Raw genomic sequence first — 25558 nt, forward strand, 5'->3', positions numbered from 1 at the left:
TAGGCTTGTGTGGATGAACAGAATGTTGTGATCGGTGTTTACATTAGAAGTATGTGTCTGTTTATCACACGTTTAGAACTGATATCTTCTCTTTATTTAAAAGAGCAATAAAATGCAAATGCATAAATGCAAGCCACTCTCTTTTCCATTCCATGCTGCAATGCTTTAACATGACAAAATTACACATAAAAATGTTTAGATGTACAGATAAAAATTGTTTTTGTGCTTATGCAGAATGTATAGAATGTCCTATATTCTGTATAAATTCTGCTAATCATAAATTGGCGCATATAACATAAATAAAATATTTACACTATGTTGCATTCAGAATCTTCCCGATATACTGACATCTGTTACGACATGATCAGCTTCACACATTGCAATGCTCATGATAACTTTCGTTAACTCTACAATGAGTAAATCCACAGCGTTGCCATAGAAACAGTCAGCAAAATTGACTAAAGATGCTGCACACTTGTTTCTCTGGCGCATAAGAAAAAATAATTTACTGCATAATAGTTTCATGTTTAAACGCAGACAGTGTTTCGGCCCAGATCTGGCACATGTGGATTTAACGCGTCCCAGATGTGGGCCGGATCTGGGCCGACACTATATTGCTGTCTGGGTATGATGTTTATATTTTCATAATTAGGTTGTTTTATTTTTGGGGAGAGCAGAGAGAGTAATGGCCTGTGCTCTGAATGGAGAGCACTTTAGGTACATTGGTACCAATCTGTAGTCAAGTCACCTTTATTTATACAGCGCTTTTTACTATACAGAGTGTTTCAGAGCAGCTTTACAGAGATAACAGGAAAATAATGCAACAAAGTTTGTTTCCAGAAGAAAATAGCGTCACAGTCCAGCTTAAGTAAGTTCAGTGATGGTTCATTTTTGTTGTAAAAAAGTAAATTTAGTTTAGTTCATTTATACACTCACCTAAAGGATTATTAGGAACACCTGTTCAATTTCTCATTAATGCAATTATCTAATCAACCAATCACATGGCAGTTGCTTCAATGCATTTAGGGGTGTGGTCCTGGTCAAGACAATCTCCTGAACTCCAAACTGAATGTCAGAATGGGAAAGAAAAGTGATTTAAGCAATTTTGAGCGTGGCATGGTTGTTGGTGCCAGACGGGCCGGTCTGAGTATTTCACAATCTGCTCAGTTACTGGGATTTTCACGCACAACCATTTCTAGGGTTTACAAAGAATGGTGTGAAAAGGGAAAAACATCCAGTATGCGGCAGTCCTGTGGGCGAAAATGCCTTGTTGATGCTAGAGGTCAGAGGAGAATGGGCCGACTGATTCAAGCTGATAGAAGAGCAACTTTGACTGAAATAACCACCCGTTACAACCGAGGTATGCAGCAAAGCATTTGTGAAGCCACAACACGCACAACCTTGAGGCGGATGGGCTACAACAGCAGAAGACCCCACCGGGTACCACTCATCTCCACTACAAATAGGAAAAAGAGGCTACAATTTGCACAAGCTCACCAAAATTGGACAGTTGAAGACTGGAAAAATGTTGCCTGGTCTGATGAGTCTCGATTTCTGTTGAGACATTCAGATGGTAGAGTCAGAATTTGGCGTAAACAGAATGAGAACATGGACTCATCATGCCTTGTTACCACTGTGCAGGCTGGTGGTGGTGGTGTAATGGTGTGGGGGATGTTTTCTTGGCACACTTTAGGCCCCTTAGTGCCAATTGGGCATCGTTTAAATGCCACGGCCTACCTGAGCATTGTTTCTGACCATGTCCATCCCTTTATGACCACCATGTGCCCATCCTCTGATGGCTACTTCCAGCAGGATAATGCACCATGTCACAAAGCTCGAATCATTTCAAATTGGTTTCTTGAACATGACAATGAGTTCACTGTACTAAAATGGCCCCCACAGTCACCAGATCTCAACCCAATAGAGCATCTTTGGGATGTGGTGGAACGGGAGCTTCGTGCCCTGGATGTGCATCCCACAAATCTCCATCAACTGCAAGATGCTATCCTATCAATATGGGCCAACATTTCTAAAGAATGCTTTCAGCACCTTGTTGAATCAATGCCACGTAGAATTAAGGCAGTTCTGAAGGCGAAAGGGGGTCAAACACAGTATTAGTGTGGTGTTCCTAATAATCCTTTAGGTGAGTGTATAGCCGCTCTGGTGATCATCGTCCAGCTCAGTTCAGTTGGTGTCAATGTAGGCAGATCAATAATATTGTTGAATATTAAATGTTAAATGTCCCCAACTAAGCAAGCCAAAAGCGATAAAGGTGGAAAAGGCGGCAGTATGGTGTTTCCCTGTACCAGCGTCATATGGATCACGAGTTCAGTATGGAGTGCCCCAAGGCTCAGTACTAGGACCGTTGCTGTTCAGTCTGTACACGCCCAGCCTGAGGTTAGTTTTCACTGTTACGCTGATGATACCCAGCTCTACATTTCTTCATGCCCCTACGAAACATAACAATTCACAAAACTAACAGAATGCATAGTTGATATAAAAAATATTGTAATTTCCTAATACTAAATTCTGAAAAACAGATTCTAATCATCCTCCGCACATAGTAACCTAGAATACTGTCTAACACTGTCTCTGTCAACTCAGTTAAGAAGTGAGCAGTCGATACGACAGTCCTTCACACAGACCCGATGACCAGCTTCGGCTCCACACCGGCGGGATGAGTCCATCTTCAAGCAGAAGAACTGAATGATTATTTGAATGCGATCCCGAATCCCAGATCTGAATTCTGACTTCCCAGACAGCAACATAGTGTCGGCCCAGATCCGGCCCACATCTGAGCCGTGTGGAATCCATGTGTGCCGGATCTGGGCCGAGACACGAAGTTTCCTTTTCCTATTTAGCACCAAAACTTTGGAACAGTCTTCCTAACATTGTCCGGGAAGCAGACACACTCTGTCAGTTCAAAGCTAGACTAAAGACACATCTAGCATTCACATAACACATTATAGACTTCTATAATTCAGTGTTAGGCTGCATAGTTTAGGTCAGCCGGAACCGGGAACACTTCCCATAAATCCTGATGTACTTGTTACATCATTAGAAGAATGGCGTCTACGCTAATTTTAGTGTCTGTGTTTATCCCGAGGTCTTCCCGCAGCCTGCCGGATCCAGATCTGACGAAGGACCTTCGCCTGGACCGATGACAACGCAGTGCTGAAGTGCCAACTAGTCTCTCCCTATGGAGGATCCCACTACCACTCTACAGATAAAGCGTTTTCGGGAAAATTCATTTCGCGTATCTACCCCGAAGTGACAAAATAAAATAAAATTCTGTATCAAAAATTATAAGGAAACACCAGTACTTTGTTTAGGCTTGGTCTGTAGGGAATTACAAACCTGCGCACATATATTCAAACGCACATAACTATAGAACCGATTCCTAATGCGCATGTGAACGCCATCAGTGTTTCTCACAGGATCGCGTTTAAAGTCTGTGTAGAGGGAATGGTGTCGTCTTAGCGGCCCCTAATTTAATAACAAATGATCGTTGTGACGGAAGCGAATCAATCAAAACTAACTTTAGCTGGAAAATAACTTTATTAAAGAACCGCTATAAAGCCAAAACAATCTCTGTTACCTTAAATTATACGTTTATCTCTGTAAAGCTGCTTTGAAACAATCTACATTGTTAAAAGCGCTATATAAATGAAGATGACTTGACTTGGCTTGACTATGCTGTCTGGATCGTGACGCAACCAGAATCATAATAACTCCGTGTTCATTCGTTGGCCAGAGGAGGACTGAGCGACGGAGTCTGGTTTCTCACAAGTTTTTGTCACTGATGGAGTTTGGGTTGTTGCCGCTCTGGTTTGCTTAGTTGAGGACACTTAATATTCAACAATGTTGTTGATCTGACTGCACTGACGCTGTGTATCAGAACTGAACTGAGCTGGACGATTACATAATTTTTGCAGAAATGCTTTACGGATGAAATTAACTTGATGATCTTAACGACGAAACTGAATCAACACTGAACTGACTCTGCCAGAAATGCATCATTTTCCTGTTAATCTCTGTAAAGCTGCTTTGAAACGATCTGTATTGTATAAAGCGCTATATGAATAAAGGAGACTTGACTTGACATAGGCATGCTTTGGCTTGAGGTCAACCTCACCGAGAGAGCATGAAGGTCAGCTATTCGCTTGACCGATGCTAACGCAAGCCAGACAGCAACATGGTTTCGGCCCAAATCCGGCCCACATCCGGGCCGTGTGCAATCCACGGATCTGGGCCGACACTATGTTCCTGTCTGGGCAGCTTTTAAAGGGATAGTTCACCCAAAAATGAAAAGTCTGTCAGTAATCACTCTCCCTCATGTTGTTCAACCCCGTAAGACTTTCGTTCATCTTCAGAACACAAATTAAGATATTTTTGATGAAATCTGAGAGCTGTCTCACTCCTCCATAGGCTTCTCTGTAATTAAAACTTGCCGGCCCAGAAAGTTAGTAAAGACAATGTTTAAAATAGTCCAAGTGACTACAGTGACTCAACCTTAAGTTTATCAAGCGACAAGAATACTTTTTGTGTACAAAAATAACAAATTTATTCAACTTTTCTCTGAGTGAGTTCACGTATTGTAACGGCGCAGCGCTTCTGGGTTGTACGTCAGAACGGAGGCTCCCTATTGGCCAGCATCGCACGCATCACACACATGACCAGCGTCGGCCAATAGCGAGCCTACGTTCTGACGTACGACCCAGAAGCGCTGCGCCGTTACACTACGTGAACTCACTCAGAGGAACACAGAAGAAAATGAAAAGTTGAATAAAGTCGTTATTTTTGTTTAATTTGAGCACAAAAAGTCTTCTGTGTGTATACCAGGTTAAAGGTCCTCCATCTGATCTGTGCACAGTTTGTCAAAAGCCAATTGTCTTTCATTGGAACGAGGAAGTATAGCGTCTGTAAAAGCCTGAATCGCTGCTGAAACTTTCTCTACTGCGCTCGTGACACACACACACACACACTATTATATAAACTGAGCCAAAACACACATTTTTGGTAACATTTGGGTGATTGGGACGGCAGATCTTATCATTGATTTAGGCTAAGCATATTTATAACACAATTTAGTTTATAAGTTGATATAATTTCATAAGCAAGATTTATTTTTCTGTTCATCATTATTAAGTCCATTAGACTAATTCAGTACGACGTGTAAAAAAAGTCCAAAAGTCATTGAAATGTGTAAACAAGTAAAAAGAAAAAATGGTTCAGGTTCAAACTTCGTAAACAAATGATGTAAACTGACCCAAAACCTTTTTTTTTTTTTTGGTAACATTTAGAGAAAAGGTTGAGCGACCCCTTCCCCAACAGACAGTTTGACACGGTGTATTACTGAAAAATAAATAAATAAATAAATAAAAACCAGTAAAAATAGTTTAGCTGTGATGATGTTTCTATTATCATTAGGTTGTTTTATTTGAGCATAATCCAGCTGTGGTTAATTAGGGGTTGCACAAATGAAAAGGTTGGGAAACACTAATTTAGAGCATGCAGAGCTTATGCAACGGTCCTCTATCGCATTAATCATTTTCTTAATTAGCGAAGCCTTTCAGCACCATCCCAATCACACAATATCATGCTGTCCCATCCACACACACACCCATGCATTCACATAAAATTAATAGTGATGACAATTTTATGAAAAGCTTATGTCATTTTTCTCATGTATTTCAGGCTCAGCTTCTTGTTTGATGCCCCGCCCACATTGATGATGTCACACCAATCAGGGCATCCAGTTTTGATGATGTGGTCTCACAGAAAACGTGTTTATTTTCACATGAGAAATAAAATGTATAGTTTTACCTGTCCCATAATGTCCCTATAACCCTTAATTCACCCCTAACTGTAAATGATTCAACAGTGATTTTATTAACAGCATGCATTTTGAAGCAGTAAAGATAACAACTTGTTTGGTTAAATGCATATAAAGCTCAACATTATAGTATATAATAACAGTTGATTCATATGCAAACTGAAATGCTAGTAAGAAGCCAGAGAATTTGAGTCTGAAGTGGATGTTGGTCATGAAAAAGACAACAATTCACAACTAATTCAGAGAAATAATGCTGACTGCGAATTGATTTAAAGACTTTATTTTCCAGCATTTATACAGTCGCTCCGAGATTTTGCATGGGAAACCTTGGATTTTAATACAATATAGTGCATTATAGTAATAGGGGCTTATTGTAATATTTAATGTATATTCAAATCAATTATATTCTGTATATCAGTGAGACACACCCATCTTAACAATTTCTATATAACGCTTTATCTTGTCCTAGGCTAAAAGACCATAAACATTACAGATAACGTTCAAATTATCAGTAAACATACATATATCTTAAAAATAAGTCATGTTTGGACTGATACGGTGATGTTAGGTCAGTGCTTTGGCTGTCAGTCATTTAAGGGAATGCCAATATGCTCCTCCAACACTTCCGGCGAATTTACTTTTAATGAATCACAACTCATTTTTAAATAATTGTATGAATTAAACAGATTTTTAAAAATTTATATAACCCGTTAAACATGAAAGTAGGCCTGTTATGCAGTCATGAGAGATATTTCTAAACCTTTTTGGCATAAAACAAGAGTCAAGAACCTCTGGGATCCCACTGGAGCTTTTTATCTAAGAGTGTTTGGCGTTGTTTAACAGAGATGTGTCTTATTAACCTTCAGAAATAGTGCTTTTGTAATGTGGATGATGCATTCCTGTTGTGGATGAGCGGGTTTTTGTGAAATGGTGAAATCAGGGCAAAGGTTATAATGATCTCATGGCATGTCAATATCATTATCTGGATGGGATCTTGTGGAATTAGCATGCAGTGTCTCCTTTATATCAGTCTGTCATCGGGCCACATGGCGCACTGCCCATCAGACGGGCACGGTGCACGGGGAAGTTTGGACATTTTGCATGACCACATATGACTAATTATGTGCTCAGAAAGAGAAGAGTATGAAATGTATGAAGAATGTTTCTCAATGCACAGATTAAAACATATTAGTGGAGATGATCCGGTCTTCGGACAGCTGAGGAATTCCTCACAAACTTGTGAGAAAATCAGGAATCCTGCAGGACTGATTGAGAATTACTGTTAATAAAATACTCTTACTTTTAGATTCCAGCAAAGCTACTTTGATCTTGAAAAACTTTATATACATTTTTTAAATACGCTAAAAAATGAAATAAAATAAATAATAAATGAAAAAGAACAATCAGATAATATAATTTAAATGTAATAAATTGAAATTAATTTATATTTATAAATAGGCTCCAGTATATTAGCCTATATATAATTATTCATTTACATTTATTTTATTTCCTTATAATTTATTCCCTTTACAAATTCATAAAAACATATTGGTAACACTATACAATAAGGTTTAGTTAGTTAACTAACAAGATAATGAACTGCACTTCTACAGCATTTATTAATCTTTAATGTTAATTTGAACATTTACTAATACGTTATTAAAATCCAAAGTTGTATTTGTCAATGTTAGTTAATGCACTGTGAATAAACAATGAACATCTGTATTTTTTCATTAGATTAACAAGTGTTACCAAAATATTTATAGTAATTTATTTATAATGTAGCTATTTGATTATCATTTGTTCCACTTACAAATGAACAGGAAAAAAAGTGAATCACAGATTTCTTTTTAAATAACCGAGTCAAAAATAAATATCTTGTTAAAAAAAAACGGACGAATTGGTGAATCGATTCCTTTAAATTAACAGTCCGAACAAATCGGTTCACAAAAAAAATGAGTCGTTTTTGATTATATAAAACTAAAACCTTTCTTGAAAACTCTAAACGCGAGATGAAAACGCATCATATGAATGTTCATCTTCTGTATGATTTGTTTGAAGTGGAAGCAACATCCAAGATTGTCCCTGGCAATTCATTTCAACGGATTGATTCATTTATTTCACATGCGTAGGCTGTCCATTAATCAAAAAGAGTTGTGGAACTGAGAACTAAGCAAGGCTTTTGGAAAACACCTGGGTAACTGTGGTTCACTCGGCATGTTATCAGCGTATCAGCATCATTTATGCTCGTTATAAAGCGATAATAAAAGAACAAGTCTTATTTGAAAATAATGACGAGCTTGTGAAGTGATGAAAGAGGGCTCGTGGCCGTGACAGCACGAGCTCTGATTGGCTGGAGGGGAGAAACTCCTCGCCTGTGGGGTGAGCGCATTTACGGTATAAATACGCGAACCGATTCTGTTAGAAATTCGGTTGTACGGGGGATGCTGGTGTGAAGTTAAGAAAAAGGAAAGCGAACATCAGATGAGCATCAGCCAATCCGTGCATTCCCTTTAGGGTGGTGTCAAACTCTCCGACCAATCACAGCGCGCTATTCCTCCGCTCGCGACAGCACTACGCATCACCATCCACAGCGGCGTTGCAAGCCAGTGTGTGTCCAGGATATTCTCAGAGTTCTTGTAATACGATCTTGCACGTGCGTTGAATTCTCACTCACACCCTTTGCATCAGTCTGGTAAGTTTTGGTGTTCATTCCTGAGAAAATGTTTTTTTTTGTGTGGCGTCATGACCCAGTTTACCCTAGCTTTGGATCTGCTGCATCGCACTTGCATTGAATGTTAGACTAACGAAAGTGTGTGTTTTTGTGTTGACAGTGATCATCATCTTCATCATGCCTGATATGGATATTAAATCTGCAGTCTGGCGTCCAGAGCAGTCCGTGGAGGACGTGTTTGATACCACATATAAAGAGAAAGAAGGGCCTAAACCTCCCGTCGTCATAGTTTGGAGAAATGTGGTTCTGATGACTTTATTGCACACTGCAGCTCTATATGGGCTTGTGCTGATCCCATCTGCATCTGTCCTCACACTCATCTGGAGTGAGTATTAAAATCACACTTTGCAACATGTTTTATATCAAATTAACTTCCTTAATAACTAGAGCAGGGAAAGAGATATTTAGCACAATGTTCTCGCTGCTCTTTTCCAAACAATTCATGCACTATATTTGAATGCATCTTAAATCTCATTCATATGTGTTTATTTAGTATAAGACAAAATGACTGATTATATGCAAAGTAAAATCTTCTTTTAAAGCTGTGAAACTTTAGTGCGGGTTAGAAAGTTTAAGGGAACATCAATATGTTAATTTTATGCACTGACTGTAAAAACTGTCATGTTTTTTATTTTCATCATGAATGAATGATTGCTTAAATCACGTGTCTTGTTAAGGAGAGTTGTGCGCGATATATATCGGTAACTAGTATCCAGATTCCTTTTGGTTGGCAAAAGCCCATTTTTAGTTGCCTCTTACCAAACTTAATGGGAAGAGGCAACTAAAAATGGGCTTTTGCCAACCAAAAGGAATCTGGATACTAGTTACCGATATATATCGCGCACAACTCTCCTTAACAAGATGCATTAAATGCTTCTCCATCTCTGAGTTTGGGTTGCTTTGACTGCGAATCGACACTGAAAACACTGGCTGGTGATGTGGAAATAAACACTGTGCTGAGTTTCTCTCTGAAACACGCAGTGCATATCTATTTAAATTGCACTGAGCCATAGGGGTGTGCGATATATATATATCGTCTATGATAATATTGTGATAGTTGTTTTAATGATGTGTGATCAACACACACTGTGATGTAGTCTAGTCTGTTAGACGAGTGTGCTTGAGCATTTACAGTGTGATTTACTTTATTAATAATGCTCTCAATATTCAAGATAAGAGCTCTCAATATTCTTTTATATTTATATAATTTAATATAGTTAATCAATATCACATGAAGAGTGACGTTTTTCTCCAAATATCAGCATGATTACATGTGATATTGATTAAACGCAACAATTCAATAAACAAGAAGTTAATATTAAGTGACTTATATTTTAGACACAATATTGCCAGTTTTTGTTCAATTTCGCCAGTTCCAAACAAAGCATCTGAGCAACACACAATTTGTTTCATTACTGAATGAACAAATCGGTTGAATGAATCATTCAATGACTCACTCATTAAATGTTTATTTCCTGAATTAATCAGGCGTTTGAATTAGTCAGTTGAAATTTACTGACTCGCTCATTAACAGTGACGTGCTGCCACCTACTGGCGGTTTTAATTTCACATTTAAAGTATCTTTTCATATTTTAAATAATTTCTAAATATCATTATTCAACGTTTTACATTTAAAAAAGCCGAACATAATTTATGCATTTGTAACTGCAGGTTAAATGCATTGATGAGCTGCATTAAACAGTGTGTAAAGATTCTGAGTTTCCTCCGCATTGCAAAGATTAATAACACGCTCGGAAAAACACAAAGGCAATAACACGCTCGGAAAAATATCGTCTAATTATCATTTTTGAGAAAATCCCAGAAAATATCCAGATGTCAGTATCACACACTCCTAGCTGTTACTTTACTAAGGATGAGCTTTTCCAGCATGTTTGCTGTACGAGATGCATAAAGTCCAGGTGTGTCATTGAACTGACACATGAAAAATTAAACATTAGCTTTGTGGCTCTGAGGAGCTGCATTAATTTTTCAGGTTATTTGCAGAAGTATATAATGGCTTGTTGTTTGTTCCGCAGCGTTCGGATGTTTCCTGTTCAGCGCTCTGGGAATCACCGCAGGCGCTCACAGGTTGTGGAGCCACAGATCCTATAAAGCGTCTTTACCTCTCCGGATCTTCCTCGCCTTCGCCAACTCCATGGCTTTCCAGGTAATGAAGCCTGGAGCATCTCAGGTTCACAGACACAGATTAATCTGGCATGACTGCGTACATTAGTGTAGAGTTGAGTCATAACATGCACACATTCACTCGGACTGTCGGAATAATACAGTAGATTATGGATAAAAAAAAGTTGTGCTAAGACAAGAACAGGTATTGTTCAAAATTCATGTATAACTTTGATGAAAAGTTTTGATCCACTTCAAACGTTGATTATTCTAACATATAGAAAACTGTAGTAAAGTGATGCAAACTCTGAAATGGCACAAATGGATTAATACCTCCATATAAAGGTTATTATTTGTGCATTAACTGTTCGATTTGAAGGTGTGGTGTGTAATTTCTGTGTAGAAATGCCTCTTAATCCGCTCTCTCCGCTGTAGAATGACATCTACGAATGGTCACGTGATCATCGCGTTCACCACAAGTACTCCGAGACGGACGCCGACCCTCACAACGCCGTGCGCGGGTTTTTCTTCTCTCACATCGGCTGGCTCCTGGTCCGTAAACACCCTGACGTCATCGAGAAGGGACGCAAGCTGGAGATCAGCGACCTGAAGGCCGATAAGGTCGTCATGTTTCAGAGGAGGCAAGTCTGAAATCAAACCGGACACTAAATGAACCGTCATTGCTCACTTAAAGGTGCAGATTTCTAGCGGCATCTAGTGGTGAGGTTGCGAATTGCACCCAACAGAAGTTACGGTGGCCGACAGGAAGTGATGTCGTCATCTGAGACAGCAGTTAAACAACGAGGTTTCAAAAGAAAATTAGATTTACTTAAATATTTAGAAAACAATGTTATTGTGATTATTATTGTTACCTGTTCATCATTGTGTCAGTGTTTTATTCGCTGACTTCAGCTAGTTTAGGGCCACTGTAGAGAAATGGCTCATTCTAAGGTATTCATTATGTACACCACTGAAAACACAGTTCTGTTTATGATATTGCATTTCTGTCATAGATCCTCCTAAAGACGCACCTTTAACTAAGTTTGTGATCCTCAGGTACTACAAGCCGTCTGTGCTGCTGATGTGCTTCTTCTTCCCGATGTTTGTGCCCTGGTTCCTGTGGGGCGAGTCGCTGTGGGTGGCGTACTTCATTCCTACCGTCCTCAGATACACGCTTGTGTTGAACTCCACCTGGCTGGTCAACAGCGCCGCACACATGTGGGGGAACCGGCCCTACGACAGCACCATCAACCCCCGGGAGAACAGATTCGTCACCTTCAGTGCCATCGGTACGTCTCGCACACACTCCCACAGTCCACACGAGCTTCACCCCGAACGAGAGACAGAAACAAATAGTCAATTACATTCTACAGGATTATTTTTAGGACATTTAACCTCGAGTTCATCTTATCAGTGTACATGTAATACAAAACAAATAATGATGCACTCGGTCAAATATTCACACATCATTGTTATTGATACAGCAGTGTTTGATTCACTTTTTTCATTTTTACTGACTTTATTTTATACATCGTTGCGTTTAATAAAATAAGATGCTATGGAGAATCACAGCTGACAATATTGAGAATTAAAAAACAAAAACTATAATAAAATGTTGATCATAATGATGATTGTGAAAGAAAATGTGCCGAATTGTCATGAAAATCTATCATGGATTAAATATAAAAAAATACATCTAATATAATTTCTTATATATATATATATATATAAATTAGGGCTGTCAAAAGATTAATCGCGATTAATCGCATCCAAAATAAAAGTTTGTTTTTACATAATATATGTGTGTGTACGGTGTATAATTATTTTCTATATATAAATACACACACATGCATGTATATATTTAAGAAATATTTGCATGTATATATATTTATATTATATATAATTTATATTATATATAAATATTTTATATATAAATAACACATTTTCTTAAATATATATATGCATGTGTGTGTATTTATATATAGAAAATAATTATACACCGTACACAGACATGTATTATGTAAACACAAACTTTTATTTCAGATGCGATTAATCGCGATTAATCTTTTGACAGCCCTAATATAAATATATGATACTCTAAAACTGCCAGTATGTGGCGTTAACGGTCTAAATGAGTGAGTCATTGAATCATTCATTTGATTCGTTCAAACGGCTCATTGAGGAATTCAGTAAATGGCTCTCTTTATGAACGAGTCATTGAATCATTGCTTCACCCGATTGACTCGCATTAAAACACTGATTCATTCAGGAACGAAACACGGCTGCGTGTGTTGATCGGAGACGCACAACACACTTCTCCTCTGGATTTATTAGTAATGTTTTAATTGGAGAACAGTATCATGTCTAAAATATAACACAATATTAACTCATCTATTGAACTCAATATCACGTTTGTGCGATATTGCTCAACTATATCACGATGTGAATATGAGACACATTTTTGCATTAGGAAAGTCTAGTTCGGCTGCATACTAATGAGTGTGTGGGATCTCCTGGTTTGATTCCTCAGGCGAAGGCTTCCACAATTACCACCACACGTTCCCCTTCGACTACGCCACCAGCGAGTACGGCTGGAAGCTCAACCTCACCACGTGCTTCATCGACCTGATGTGCTTCCTCGGCCTGGCGAGCGACCCGAAGCGCGTGTCCCGGGACGCCGTGAACGCCCGAGTCCAGCGAACCGGAGACGGGAGTCACAGGAGCGGCTAACCTTCCATCCCATCATCCCTCAATCCCAACGAACTGCCAGCCGGAAAACAAGGAGGACAATCGGTCCTTCTTCCAGTGACGGGGAGTTTCGACGACAGTGTTGAAGCTTCTGCTTTAAGTTCCCGATGACAAATGTTCTTTATCCCAGTCTAGCCTGTGAAGCTTCCGCGCGGGGATCCGAGCTGTTTGTGTAGCGCTTATTCAGATTTAGTTTCCGGCTTGTCGATGTTTTTGACACCCCAGTCCGAGCTTCAGTAGCTGACGTGCCAGTTTTCCTCAACGCAGGAGCGAAACACCGACCCCGTCACCCTGGCGTCTTACCAAATCTAGCTTCGCAATTTGGGAGAAATTAAATCTATTTAATATTTAACATCAGCTGCACCTTAACGAATCAAGCGATCGTATTTAATAATTTAATATTGCCAAACTGTTTTGTTGCCATACTTGCACAAATTGTCCATGTTTTTGGAGAACTGTTGGAATCTGTTATTATTATTAATGCTTGATTTCGAAGTGTTCGACCTCGGCACAGTCTTTTGTTTTCCGGATCGAGATCAGCTCACTTGCCGTGAGTAACGCTACGTATAATTTCATGTTAAGACACTGACGGAGGATCCAGAAGCCGGAGTGAATGCGTGACAATGATTGAGCGTGTTGATTCTTGTACTGTAAAATGTATAGTTTGGTTTTGTATTGTAATTAACTGTGCAACATCATCCAGATCTGTTCCTGCGTTAACGTTTTCATCTTCTAAAACACATCTGGAGCGTTAATGTAAGCATGCTGTATTAATACAGAACTCTTTTCTATTGCATATGGATACAGATCTTATAATAATCATAATAACACGGGCTCTGCTGGTGTTATTGTCCAGATTGCCAAAAGCGTTTGTTGCATGCGTGCCGAACCGTGATGTGTGTTTAATCAAACATAATGTATTTTCAGAGATTTTTCAATGCTATTTTTCCATGTTTTTTGATTTTCCTTTGACAAGTTGCACGTAGTTAAATAGTTTGGCAACTTTAAAAACGATTTGGATTGTAATTCCTTACAGACTTTACAGTGACTGAAGACGCCACTGTTCCTCTCACAGGACAGATCGCCTTATCCTCACTCGGACTCGCGTGACTCGAGCGGTTGTGATATTTCTCATGCTGTTTGGAAGAAGCCGTTGGCTCTTAAAACTAATATGATGTTCTTGTTTGTGATAACAGCCTGTAATAGTGAATAGACTCTTGTTTCTTAATCTATTACTGGAAATAAAGTCTCAAGCAAAGAGCTTCTCAACTTTCTGACACGTGCACTTCATTTCCTAATGAACTGTGTTTTTGGGGACATTCTTTTAGCAGTTCTTCTTGCATTTTTAGTTATAACACAATGAAAAAAAGGAATGTCAATAAACTGGATGTAAATATAGGAGCAAAGTTCACAGTCATTACTCCCTGAGAAATGTATAAATCAGGTTAAAATGTTTAATCCGTCCTTTGACGTGATATATCTTTACACTGCAGGTCATAATTAGTCCTGCGTGTCTGAACTCGTCTGCATTCACTAGAAAGTTCAGTTTGAAAGTGTTATGTATGCAGTTAACAAACAGTTCTTGCACTCATATTCATATTCAGAATCATATTTTAACTAATACACGTTTTTTTTTTTTTATTTAAACGATGTAAGCAACAGAAGGCTATTATAAAGATAAAAATGCCATTACTAAATATAAACTGTTTTATTAATGTCATGTGGCGTTGTGCCAATATCCACATTTGATCAGACACACACAGTTTAGTGTGTTATTCCCGGTCATTGCGGTGCTGCGTCACAGCGTTCGCAACATCCCGGGAATTTCAACAGCAGATCAGCGTCAGCCAATCAGCATCGCCGTGTGACTCCGGCCGACCAATCAGCGAGCTGTTCTCGAATGTTCAATGCAGCGCTGAAATGAGACATGATGTTCATGAACGGCTCACTTTGCGGTTTCAAACCGGTCACATTCTTTCAGACTCTCACGCCTTTGTGTGTGAGAGAGTGTGTGTGTGTGACACACCCCGTTAAACCCACCGGAAACACTCGTAATCAACTTTCTGATGTGTTTACGGAGTTCTCCATGAGCGATAGTGCAGTTTATCCCTCAGAAAAGTCATATAAGCAAAATAAAATCTCATTTAATACATCGTTCTAAAATAGTCTATTAATACTTTATTGATTAATCAGATGCACTGGTTCATGATAAAATATATTTTTAAAAGTCTATCGATTACTGACTTTTTTATTATGACTGTATTTTGTTTAATGTGTTCATATTTTGTCTGCTGCATGCTTTCTTCTTATATGCTCTATGTTTTATTGAACAGCACTTTGGTGCAACTTTTAAATGTGCTATAGAAATACATTTGGACTTGACTTGATTATGCATGTATAATCAAGTATATTTGGGTTTTAAATAAAGAGATATAGGCTATTAAACATGTTTTACGTGATGTAATGAATTGGCAAATGTTTCTTTCTCGCCCTCTACAGGAGAAACCCGAAATATAAGAACTGCAAATGCAGAAAATGACTTGATTTAAAGCCTCATCTCAACAGAGATCGTCTTTACTGAGCACAATGATTTATGTGTGGAATTATTAGTTGATTTTAATATGATTTCATCTGCCTTTCCTGCACCAGATCAAGCTCAGGTGTTGATAGTTGGTTTCAAACACACAAAACAACTGAACATTATTCTGAAGAATGCTGATATTGTTTAATAATTGCCCATTATTAGTTGTAAAGGTCAAGCTGTGGACATTAAGAAGAAAAAAAACAAAGACACCGATCATTTATGAAAGTCCTGTATTTTATTTTTCTTCAAGTGTTTTCAAGCTTCATTAATGACCTCAGAATGAATTGGTTTCAGACACAGAACACTGACATTCATAAACGCATAAAAAGATGAACTAGTTTATCAGATTAACTGTTTAGTTGCATTCAGTTTCTTTGCAGTTACTGTAGAGATTTAAGACTCTGTCAAGAACACGTCCACATCAAAACCCAGGAGAAATCACATGTATATTTATAAGATTATTTTTAATATTCAATTTCAATGCATTTCTCATTCGCAAATAAACAAAAGTATTTATAAATCATTATGCATGTTGCACACCATTTAAACTGAATAAAAAAATGTGAATTTGGAGGGAATTACAAAAATACGCAAAAGTAAAAAATGCTGTTTTACTGTCAAAATGCCATAATTTCCTTCATTTCCTTCTTTGATTTTGACCCGGACGTGTTTTTGACGGATTCTCTCTACAAGCGTCCAGATCCGAGCACATCTCCGTCCCGTCTGGAGAAGCGTCACACTTTTCTACAGGAGTGTTTGGAGGAGAAACAGCAGTGCAGATCAAGCGTCAAGTGCAATATAAAACCACCCTCCTTCACACAGAAGAAAATCAATCCCACAATTCCTCAGTCAGTAATCACCCTCGTCCTCTATAACATCGACTAAACTACAGACAGCATCAGATCTTTAATAATGAAACCCGGTGTGAACAGAACGAACCGTGCTTGAATCGCTCGGTTCGTGTTTCTCGACACTGAATCCAAAAGCCACAATGATTTTACAAACGATTCACACAAATGCGTTCGGCTCATTCTTAGACAAACTTGCATTCAGTTCAACACACGTTACGCAATAATGGTTTTACGCACAATAGCACGTTCTCAAACTGAATCGAATGCAACAGTTTGCTCGTGTATTAAGGCTTATTCTTAAACTGTTGCATTAACAGTTTCTGCACATTCTTAAAAGTCTCACGTTGAATTCAATGCAATTCGTTCCGCTCGTTTTTAGACAAACCGTTGCATTCAATTCAACACATCACGCAATCATGGTTTCTGAACAGTCGTTCTGCTTGAGTTGGATGAATGAGGAGGAAAGCGAACAGCAAACGCACGAGGAGAACACCAGCGTGGGATATTAGCGCTGGATTGGTCTGAGTTCAGTGCGAGAGAGAGAGAGAGAGAGAGAGAGCGCGTCACACGGCCAGCTTGTTGCCGATGGTCATGAGCACCTTGAGGACGGGCATGAACGCCGAGATCTCGCTGAAGTTGCTGCTGCTCACGACCCGCGTGTGAACCTCCAGACCCTGCAGATAGTTGCGCTCGCCGACACAGCGGCTGATCTCGTGCAGGCCGCCGAGGATGCTGGGAGAAAGCTGACGGGGCGACACAAAACACCAGTTTAATAGTGAAACCAGGGTTCATACAGACACTGTGAAGTGAAATTCAAGCACTACATTTTGTTTTTTAAGGACTAAAATCAGAGATCACACTTAGAGAAACCTTAGAGACTCAATCAGGGTTTAGCATGTCCAACTTTACATTATCAATACACTCAGGTAAAGTGGTACGATACAGAAGTGACGGGAGAAACTAAGCTTTCCAGAACTTTGATTGGCAGTTTTGAAGAGCTGGAAACACACGCTGGTCAGAACGGTGTAAACGCAGTGAAACACGCACAGCAAACAGGGTTCGTACAGATACAATGACTTCAAGCACTAAAATCAGAGATCACACTTATCAAACAATATCTTTATTATCTTTCAAATTATAAAAAAGGTAAATAAATAGATAAAAAAAAAAAAAAACTAATAAAACAAAATGGAAGAAATAATAACTGTAACCATTTGAAAGGACACTATGACAAAGATATAGGGCTGTCGCGGTGAAGGATTTTCCCTTGCGGTAATTTTGATTGGCTCAATAGCGCGATATGCGGTTTTACCGCATTTATTAATTTATTTGGATGTATTTGTTGCTACTGTATATAAATAAGTGTCATGATGTGGTCAGCATGCACAAAAACGAGTACATTTTCAGTAACCAATAAACCATAGACTGTAAAAAATTTAAATAAACCGAATCTAAACAGCGTCTCTGCGCATTGAAAGCCTGTCACTCAGAGCGCAGTTGTAACGGCAACGAACTGTCTTTGAGTGAGTCATAAACCATTCATTCAACAACACGTTCAAAAACGCTGATTGATTGAGTAAAAGATAGTAGTGAAACAAGGTTAATTATTTTTAACTTATTTTTAAAAGCTCCACTTTTCAAGGCTCAGCTGACCAGCAATGCGTCGCATGGGTAACACTGAAGCTTCACTTAATAGAGACAAATGGCATTGATTCAATGCGTGACTCACTGAGTTTTGTTTCCCGCGACCGCGAGTTCCTCGCGCTGTGGATGCTGACCAGCACTGTCGCTGATGCCATTCATGGTAAATACCCTTTATTTTAAACGTTAAAAGGATGACAGGACAAATATTTAACTTTCCTTGGACACGGCAACCTTTTCACGAGTATGACTTGACCTTAAATACAGACGCAGGTAATCGCACGCGCTCAGTCGATCTCTCTCATTCACTGTCTGTTTAGGCTTAAGTGCAAATCCACGAAGCCTCTGTACAAATCACCATGATAAAACAATGATCACCACGTCTTATTATCATTATTAACTTATTTAACATTCAATACACATGCACGAAGTTCAAAACAAGAAGGGTTTCGCCTTATGAAAAAAGAAAAGACGTGAATATCGCGGTTGCTGCGGTTACTTGAATTACTCTGCGGTTGGCTTGTCAGTAGCGCGGTACTGCGATATTGCGGTTATCGCGACAGCCCTACAAAGATATGGCTTTTCTTAATCTAACAGATTTTTTTCTCCCATGAAATATGATTGAGCTGAAGAGTGAAAGCTGTATCATATACTTGGATATTTATATGAGCAATATCACACTCATAGCCAAGCGAAATGCCTGCCTCTCTCTCTCTCTCTCTCTCTCTCTCTCTCTCTATATATATATATCAGATGGGCTGCAGCTTTGATTTTGTGTGGAAAGATTGTTTATCGACAAAATTAAACACTAATTTCACATATGTGACCCTGGATGAATTTTTAAAAAACATTTTTTTTTAAATGTATACATCATGAATAAATAAGCTTTCCACTGATGTATGGTTTGTTAGGATAGGACAATATTTGGTCGAGATACCACTATTGTAAATCTGGAATCTGAGGATGCAAAAAAATCGAAACATTGAGAAAATCTCCTTTAAAGTTCTACATTTATGTTGGCGATTGTGCTGCATTCACTCACAGAAATACATGCTTTATATATTTACGGTAGGAAAGTTACTAAATATATTCATGGAACATGATCTTTACTGAATATCCTCATGATTTTTGGCATAAAAGAAGAATCTATCATTTTGACCCGTACAATGTATTGTTGGCTATTGCCACAGATAAACCAGTACGACTCGAGACTGGTGACGTGATCCAGGGTCAGATATAATGTCTTTCAATAATTCAAGTACCTTTTCATAAATATGTTGTTTTCAAGGGTTTTCCAAGACTCAACTTTCAAAAGGTCAAATTGAAGCGTTTTAAGCAGCTTTTATATGAACCCTGCTCGTCAGACGGGAATAAACGTCTTCAACTCACCGCTTGATCCCGCAGTTTGTCGTACAGACTCTCGAGGCGTTTGGAGGCGTCGTCAAGTTTGCGCTTTGTTTGCTGGAAGGAAAGTTAATATAAGAAATTAAATTAAAAAGAAAAATCAAATGCACTTGCAGCTTATTGTGGTTAAAAATCCTCCCATTTACAGGAAGAGACTCATGAGCTCATCTTCTGATCACATGCACATCTTTTTTTGGGATTAATGTGATTATGAAGGTAGTGACAATAATAATGAATATCTTTATATATGATACGTTTGAGAATGTAATTAATTTTTCACCTTCTCAAATCAACAATTTGGATATTAATTCTGTATACAGGACATAATAATAAGATCTTATGTACAACTTTATACTGTTTGTACCATCTACACAACCGCTCAAAAGTTTGGAGTAATTAAGATTTCCTAATGTTTCTTACAGACGTCTCTTCTGTTGTACTGAAGCTGCGTTTATTTGCTCAAAAATACAGTAAAATAGTGAAATATTATTGTAATGTAAATCATCTGTTTTCTATGTGAATATCTAGTAAAGTGTAATTTATTCCTGTGATCAAAGCTGGATTTTCAACATCATTACTCCAGTCTTCAGTGTCACATGATCCTTCAGAAATCACTCTAATATGAGGATTTATGATTATATGATAAACATTTCTGATTATTATCAATGTTGAAAACAGTTGTGCTGCAATGTCATGATAAAAGATTACAAAAGATTTTATTACAAGAGATTGTATCGACCAAATATGTTTCTAGGTGGACAGGAATAAACCAGAAGGTTGTGTAAAGCCAGCCAATCAGATTAGAGTTATGAGCTCTTGTCTTCTAATCACATGCACATCTTTTTTGGGGATTAATGTGATTATGAAGGTAGTAACAATAATAATGCATTTTTTTTATCTTATATATAATACGCTTGAGAATGTTATTAATTTTTCACCTTCTCAAATCAATAATTTGAGTATTAATTCTGTATACAGGACATAATAATAAGATCTTATGTACAACTTTTTTTTTTTTAAAGGCTTTGTGTTTGTACCATCTACACAACCGCTCTAAAGTTTGGAGTAATTAAGATTTCCTAATGTTTTTTTACAGACGTCTCTTCTGCTGCACTGAAGCTCCGTTTATTTGATCAAAAATACAGTAGAAACAGTGAAATATTATTCATTCAGAAAATGATTTATGATTGTACGATAAACATTTCTGATTATTATCAATGTTGAAAACAGTTGTGCTGCAATGTCATGATAAAAGATTACAAAAGATTTTATTACAAGAGATTGTATCGACCAAATACCAAATAAATGATTCCAGAAGGTTGAATAAAGCCAGCCAATCAGATTAGAGTTATGCTGTGGGTGTGTGTGTGTGTGTGTGTGTGTGTGTCTGTGTCTGTGTCTGTGTCTGTGTGTGTGTGTGTCTGTGTGTGTGTCTGTGTGTGTGTGTGTGTGTGTGTGTGTGTGTGTGTTACCGGGTCTGCGGCGGCCAGCTGACAGCGCTGAACTAAACTGCTGAAGGTGGTCTTGATGATCATGTGTTCGGGGGGGATTTCCTTCTGTCCCACTCGCACCGCAGGAAGCTGCTGTAAAGACTACAACACAAAACAAAATAAAATATTAAATAAATAAATAAATAAAAAACTGCACATCCGAATGCAAAAACCGTGCATTCAAATTTTAGTTGTGTCGAGAGGCGTGCGAGACATGATGATGATGTAATTGACGTGGCTTTTTTTTTGTTAGCTTATCATTTATTAAGTGAATAAATGGATTATAAATGCAGCGTAAATATTATTTAGTATAAAAATTTAAATTAAAAATATTTTTTTTTTTAATAAAAAACATTATCAAACTAAAATATAGTACATTTATTTAATTAACAAAAATCAAATAAAGTATTCTCTAATTTTTCATGCACATTCGAATGCAAAAACTGTGCATTTTCTCATTTTTGGTGTGTCAAGAGACGCGAGACGATGACGTCACTGACGCGGTGTGTTTTTGTTAGCTTATCCAGTTTACAGCGCGGTGCGGCGCCATTGTTCATTTGAAAAATGGCGGGAAATGGTTTATTTAAGAACAATTGTTTCAAAAGTTAATGCCCTTTAAAAAGTCAACGTCATTTCATTTCAATAAAAGATGCAACGCTTGATTTGGTTTATATTTGGCTATTGCGCCCTCTTGTGGACATAGGAGACAATGCAGCACTTTTTGCCTTTAGAATTCAAATATAATTGGAATTTTCCTAATATTTAAGAAAGAAATTCAAATTGATCTTTTCAGCCATTCTGACAGCCTTAGATCACACTAGCACATCTGATCCGACTCTAACACGATGACCTCTGACCTGTATGTTCGGCTCCTGAGGGGCTCCGGGAGGGACCTGGACTCGGTCCTGTTGCGCAGGATTCTCCGTTGGGAAGCCCATCACCGGCGCTGTGATCGGAGCAGGAGGAGTGTAGTTCTCTGGCAGCTGTACAACACACACACACACACTCTATAAACCAAAGACTGTAAAAACATATGTGAATAGTGTGCGTGACGTCACCCGTAGTGTTTCTGAAGAGCGTTTTTGAAGCCCAAAGTGGGCGGAGCCGGCCGTCGCCATCTTGGCCGCGCGTCACTCCCGGATAAACGACAATGTGCAGCGAGGCGGATTAGCTGAGGTGACGTGACGCTAACAGACAGCAGACAAACGGCTAGTAGTGACATCAGCGGAAATCCACCTGTCACTCAAGTGGCCACGCCCTTAATTATGCACAACTTTAAGGCTTAATATAATTTAAACGGATGAGTTATAAAAAGATTTGCCGTCCTCACAGTCGTCATGAAGGGCAACATTAGCGATATAGACCAAAACCACTTTTAGCACCAGACTGTAAACATGTGTTTCTCTGCTGTAAAGTTGGACATTTTAACATGCGTGTCTATGGGATTGAGTCTCTTCTGCAGCCGGCCTCTAGTGGCCAGTGGATGAACTGCAGTTTAACGCACTCAGTGTCGGATTCAAGAGAGAGAGATGGGAAGGTTGCCGCTTGGTTGGGACTCATCATATTGTTTCCCATTAAATACATTATAATCGGTATTGACATCATTATGCAAATAAATACCTTTTTCTTGCGTTGTCCTGAGCGTACGGCCGGAGGGTCGTTCCACCCGTCATGAGCCGCTGAAGAGAGAAGATTCACAGTCACCAAAACATGCGTGACATCTGGACACTAAAGTCACACTTATAAATGTGTGAATGTCATCGCATCGACTACTTCTCATTTATAGTACAGGAAGACCCACAAACACACTTCATCAAGCTTAACTTCCGACACACAGGAGTTTGAAGCACTAATAGATGATCTGATATTCACTCATTTCTAAGAGTGATTCTCATTCTGCCTGATTGACGCTACCGTCTGAAGGTTTAGGGGTCAGTGAGATTCAACAAGGATGCATTAAACTGCAGCAAAACTGATAATAATCATAAATGTTTCTTGATCATCAAATCATCATATTAGAGTGATTTGTGAAGGATCATGTGACACTGAAGACTGGAGTAATGATGCTGAACATTCAGCTTTGATCACAGGAATAAATTACACTTTACTATATATTCACATAGAAAACAGATGTTTTGCGTTGTAATAATATTTCTACTGTATTATTGATCAAATAAATGCAGGTTTGATGAATAAAAACATTTAGAAATCTTACAGACCCCAAACTTTGAACAGTATTATTAGCTCTCCTTCCTCTCAATATGTCAGATTATATCATCCGAATGCAAAACTCACACAGCAAACTTGCAAACAGCCTTCAGAAGCCACACAAACATGATTACCCATGAGCCTCTGGGAGATCACACGGGAAGCTCAACACGATCAGTGTGCTGTTATTATTATTCTGACACACAACTCATCATCAGTCAGCATTAATATTAGACGAGCCGAGATCGAGGAAGGCCTGTTTGGACTGTTGCTGTCCCTATGAAGCACTGGAGTACACACACAATGCTCTGTTCTGAAGCTTACACACACACACACACACACACACTGTTCTGAAGCTTATAAACAAACACAATGTCTCTGTTCTGAAGCTTATAAACACACACACACAACTATCACTGTTCTGAAGCTTATATAACACACACACACACACACACACACACACACACACACACACACTCCCTGTCACCTTCCTCTTCTGTCTGGTAAGTCAGCCATGGGAAATATCCTGGAAATCAAACAGCAGGATCAATATTTCAGAGTCACTCCCAAAAAACAAATTCACAATTCTGTGATTTCTGTCATCGTTTATTCTCCCCAAACCTGTGCAACTTTCTTCCTAAAACAAAAGGAGATCAGCCGGTGCCTTTATCATCATCATCATTGAACATGAGTGAGTAGATCATTTATTTTTGCTCTTCCAGGGGCCGGTTTCACAAAGATAGACTTTGACTATGGCTTAGATATAGTAGATAGTCAGACTTCAGATAGACATCTAAATCAGACCGTTGCACAAAGCACTGAAGACTCTGACTATCTTAAGTAGGACTACACTGCAATGCATTCTGGGTAAAATAAGACACTTTTCAAAACAAAAATCATGGCGGATCGAGTCAGCGCATTCAGCCGCTCAGTGCAGTTTACCCCAGCGGAGAATGTGTGTTTGTTGGAGGAGTGTAACAGTTACAAGGACATTTTACTGGGGAAATTTAGCGGAGAATGTAGTAACAAGAAGAAATGTGTAAATTATGAGCCGTTTCCCCTTTTCTTTTGGCTGTTTGTGATGTAACTGAGTGTTACTGCTGGTTGCCAAGGTAACAGAGTCTTAGACCTCAGTTAGCCTGGGGTCAGGGGTCTAATGTTTTAGTCTAAATTAAGTCAGTGAAACAGTCTAACTTGCATTAGCCTAGTCTATGAGCAGATTATAGACTCGTCTAACACTATAGAGCGCTCTAAAACAGCTCTGTGAAACCGGCCCCTGGAGAGACTTCTTTCAAACACATAAAAACATCTGAATCGTCCCACACTTTCGCGGGTTCTGCATGTCTAAAAACGTGAGACGCGCTTTTAAAAGTTATTTTAACTTGAGCACCGCGCTTTAGAAAGCCGCGTAACACACGATACCCTGCAGAACTATGGAAGCGAGATGCGAGCGGTCACTCACGTCTGGGCCGGAGTTTACATTAAAAACGATGGAGTGAAAACACATTCTGTGTGGCATTTATCCGCCACATTATTACTGGACGGAGGAAAAGTGAAAATGTTAGTATTTTATTTAAATTTGGTCATGGAGAGGTGTGTTACGTGCTCTGCACATCTCTGTTTTAATGTACTCTATGTATGTGAGTGTGTTTCTTATGGAAATTTATGGAAAGTGGCCATAAATGGACTTTATTCTAGAAGAATGTAATGTATATTCTCATTGGTTGGCAGTTACACCCCCTGAACCCGGAATAATGCTGATGTTTGCAAGGTCGGTGAACACCAGTTGGCTTCATCCTGACTCTCCCAGGCCTGTAATTCTTTTCAATCCATGAAAAAGGAACAAGACTGAGAATGAGGCACGAGGAACAATAAATAGAGATAAAATATTCTAACAGTTATCTATCTATCTATCTGTCAGTCTGTCCATCTATCATG

General features: G+C 38.7%; 2 protein-coding genes across 3 annotated transcripts in view; one reads left to right on the forward strand and one right to left on the reverse strand.

Moving 5' to 3' along the window:
• Positions 1 to 8121: 8121 nt before the first annotated feature.
• On the forward strand, positions 8122 to 14716 carry scd (stearoyl-CoA desaturase (delta-9-desaturase)). Its single transcript, XM_079851206.1, has 6 exons — positions 8122 to 8531; positions 8671 to 8895; positions 10607 to 10737; positions 11130 to 11335; positions 11751 to 11983; positions 13225 to 14716. The coding sequence occupies exons 2-6, from the start codon at positions 8688 to 8690 to the stop codon at positions 13422 to 13424; spliced, it is 978 nt and encodes a 325-aa protein (XP_079707332.1). The 5' UTR covers positions 8122 to 8531; positions 8671 to 8687; the 3' UTR covers positions 13425 to 14716.
• Positions 13959 to 25558, reverse strand: part of sec31b (SEC31 homolog B, COPII coat complex component) — a 44106-nt gene continuing 32506 nt past the window's right edge. The window contains exons 22-27 of one of the 2 annotated variants that reach the window (XM_079851169.1): positions 24108 to 24146; positions 23033 to 23091; positions 22270 to 22395; positions 21395 to 21514; positions 19908 to 19979; positions 13959 to 17620 (exon numbers count right to left, since the gene is read on the reverse strand). In XM_079851169.1, the coding sequence (XP_079707295.1) occupies positions 17441 to 17620; positions 19908 to 19979; positions 21395 to 21514; positions 22270 to 22395; positions 23033 to 23091; positions 24108 to 24146 (596 nt within the window). In that variant the 3' untranslated portion in view covers positions 13959 to 17440. The remainder of the gene's footprint in view (positions 17621 to 19907; positions 19980 to 21394; positions 21515 to 22269; positions 22396 to 23032; positions 23092 to 24107; positions 24147 to 25558) is intronic. The other variant, XM_079851170.1, reaches the window with a different exon arrangement.

This window comes from Squalius cephalus (genome assembly GCF_949319135.1).
Source record: "Squalius cephalus genome assembly, chromosome: 19".
NCBI classification, from domain to species: domain Eukaryota; kingdom Metazoa; phylum Chordata; class Actinopteri; order Cypriniformes; family Leuciscidae; genus Squalius; species Squalius cephalus.

Coding starts and splice junctions, on each gene's coding strand:
- scd (XM_079851206.1), top strand. CDS start 8,688: ATGCCTGATATGGATATTAAATCTGCAGTCTGGCGTCCAGAGCAGTCC. Junction 11,336..11,750: donor GTCGTCATGTTTCAGAGGAG/GCAAGTCTGAAA, acceptor TGTGATCCTCAG/GTACTACAAGCCGTCTGTGC. Junction 11,984..13,224: donor CGTCACCTTCAGTGCCATCG/GTACGTCTCGCA, acceptor TTGATTCCTCAG/GCGAAGGCTTCCACAATTAC.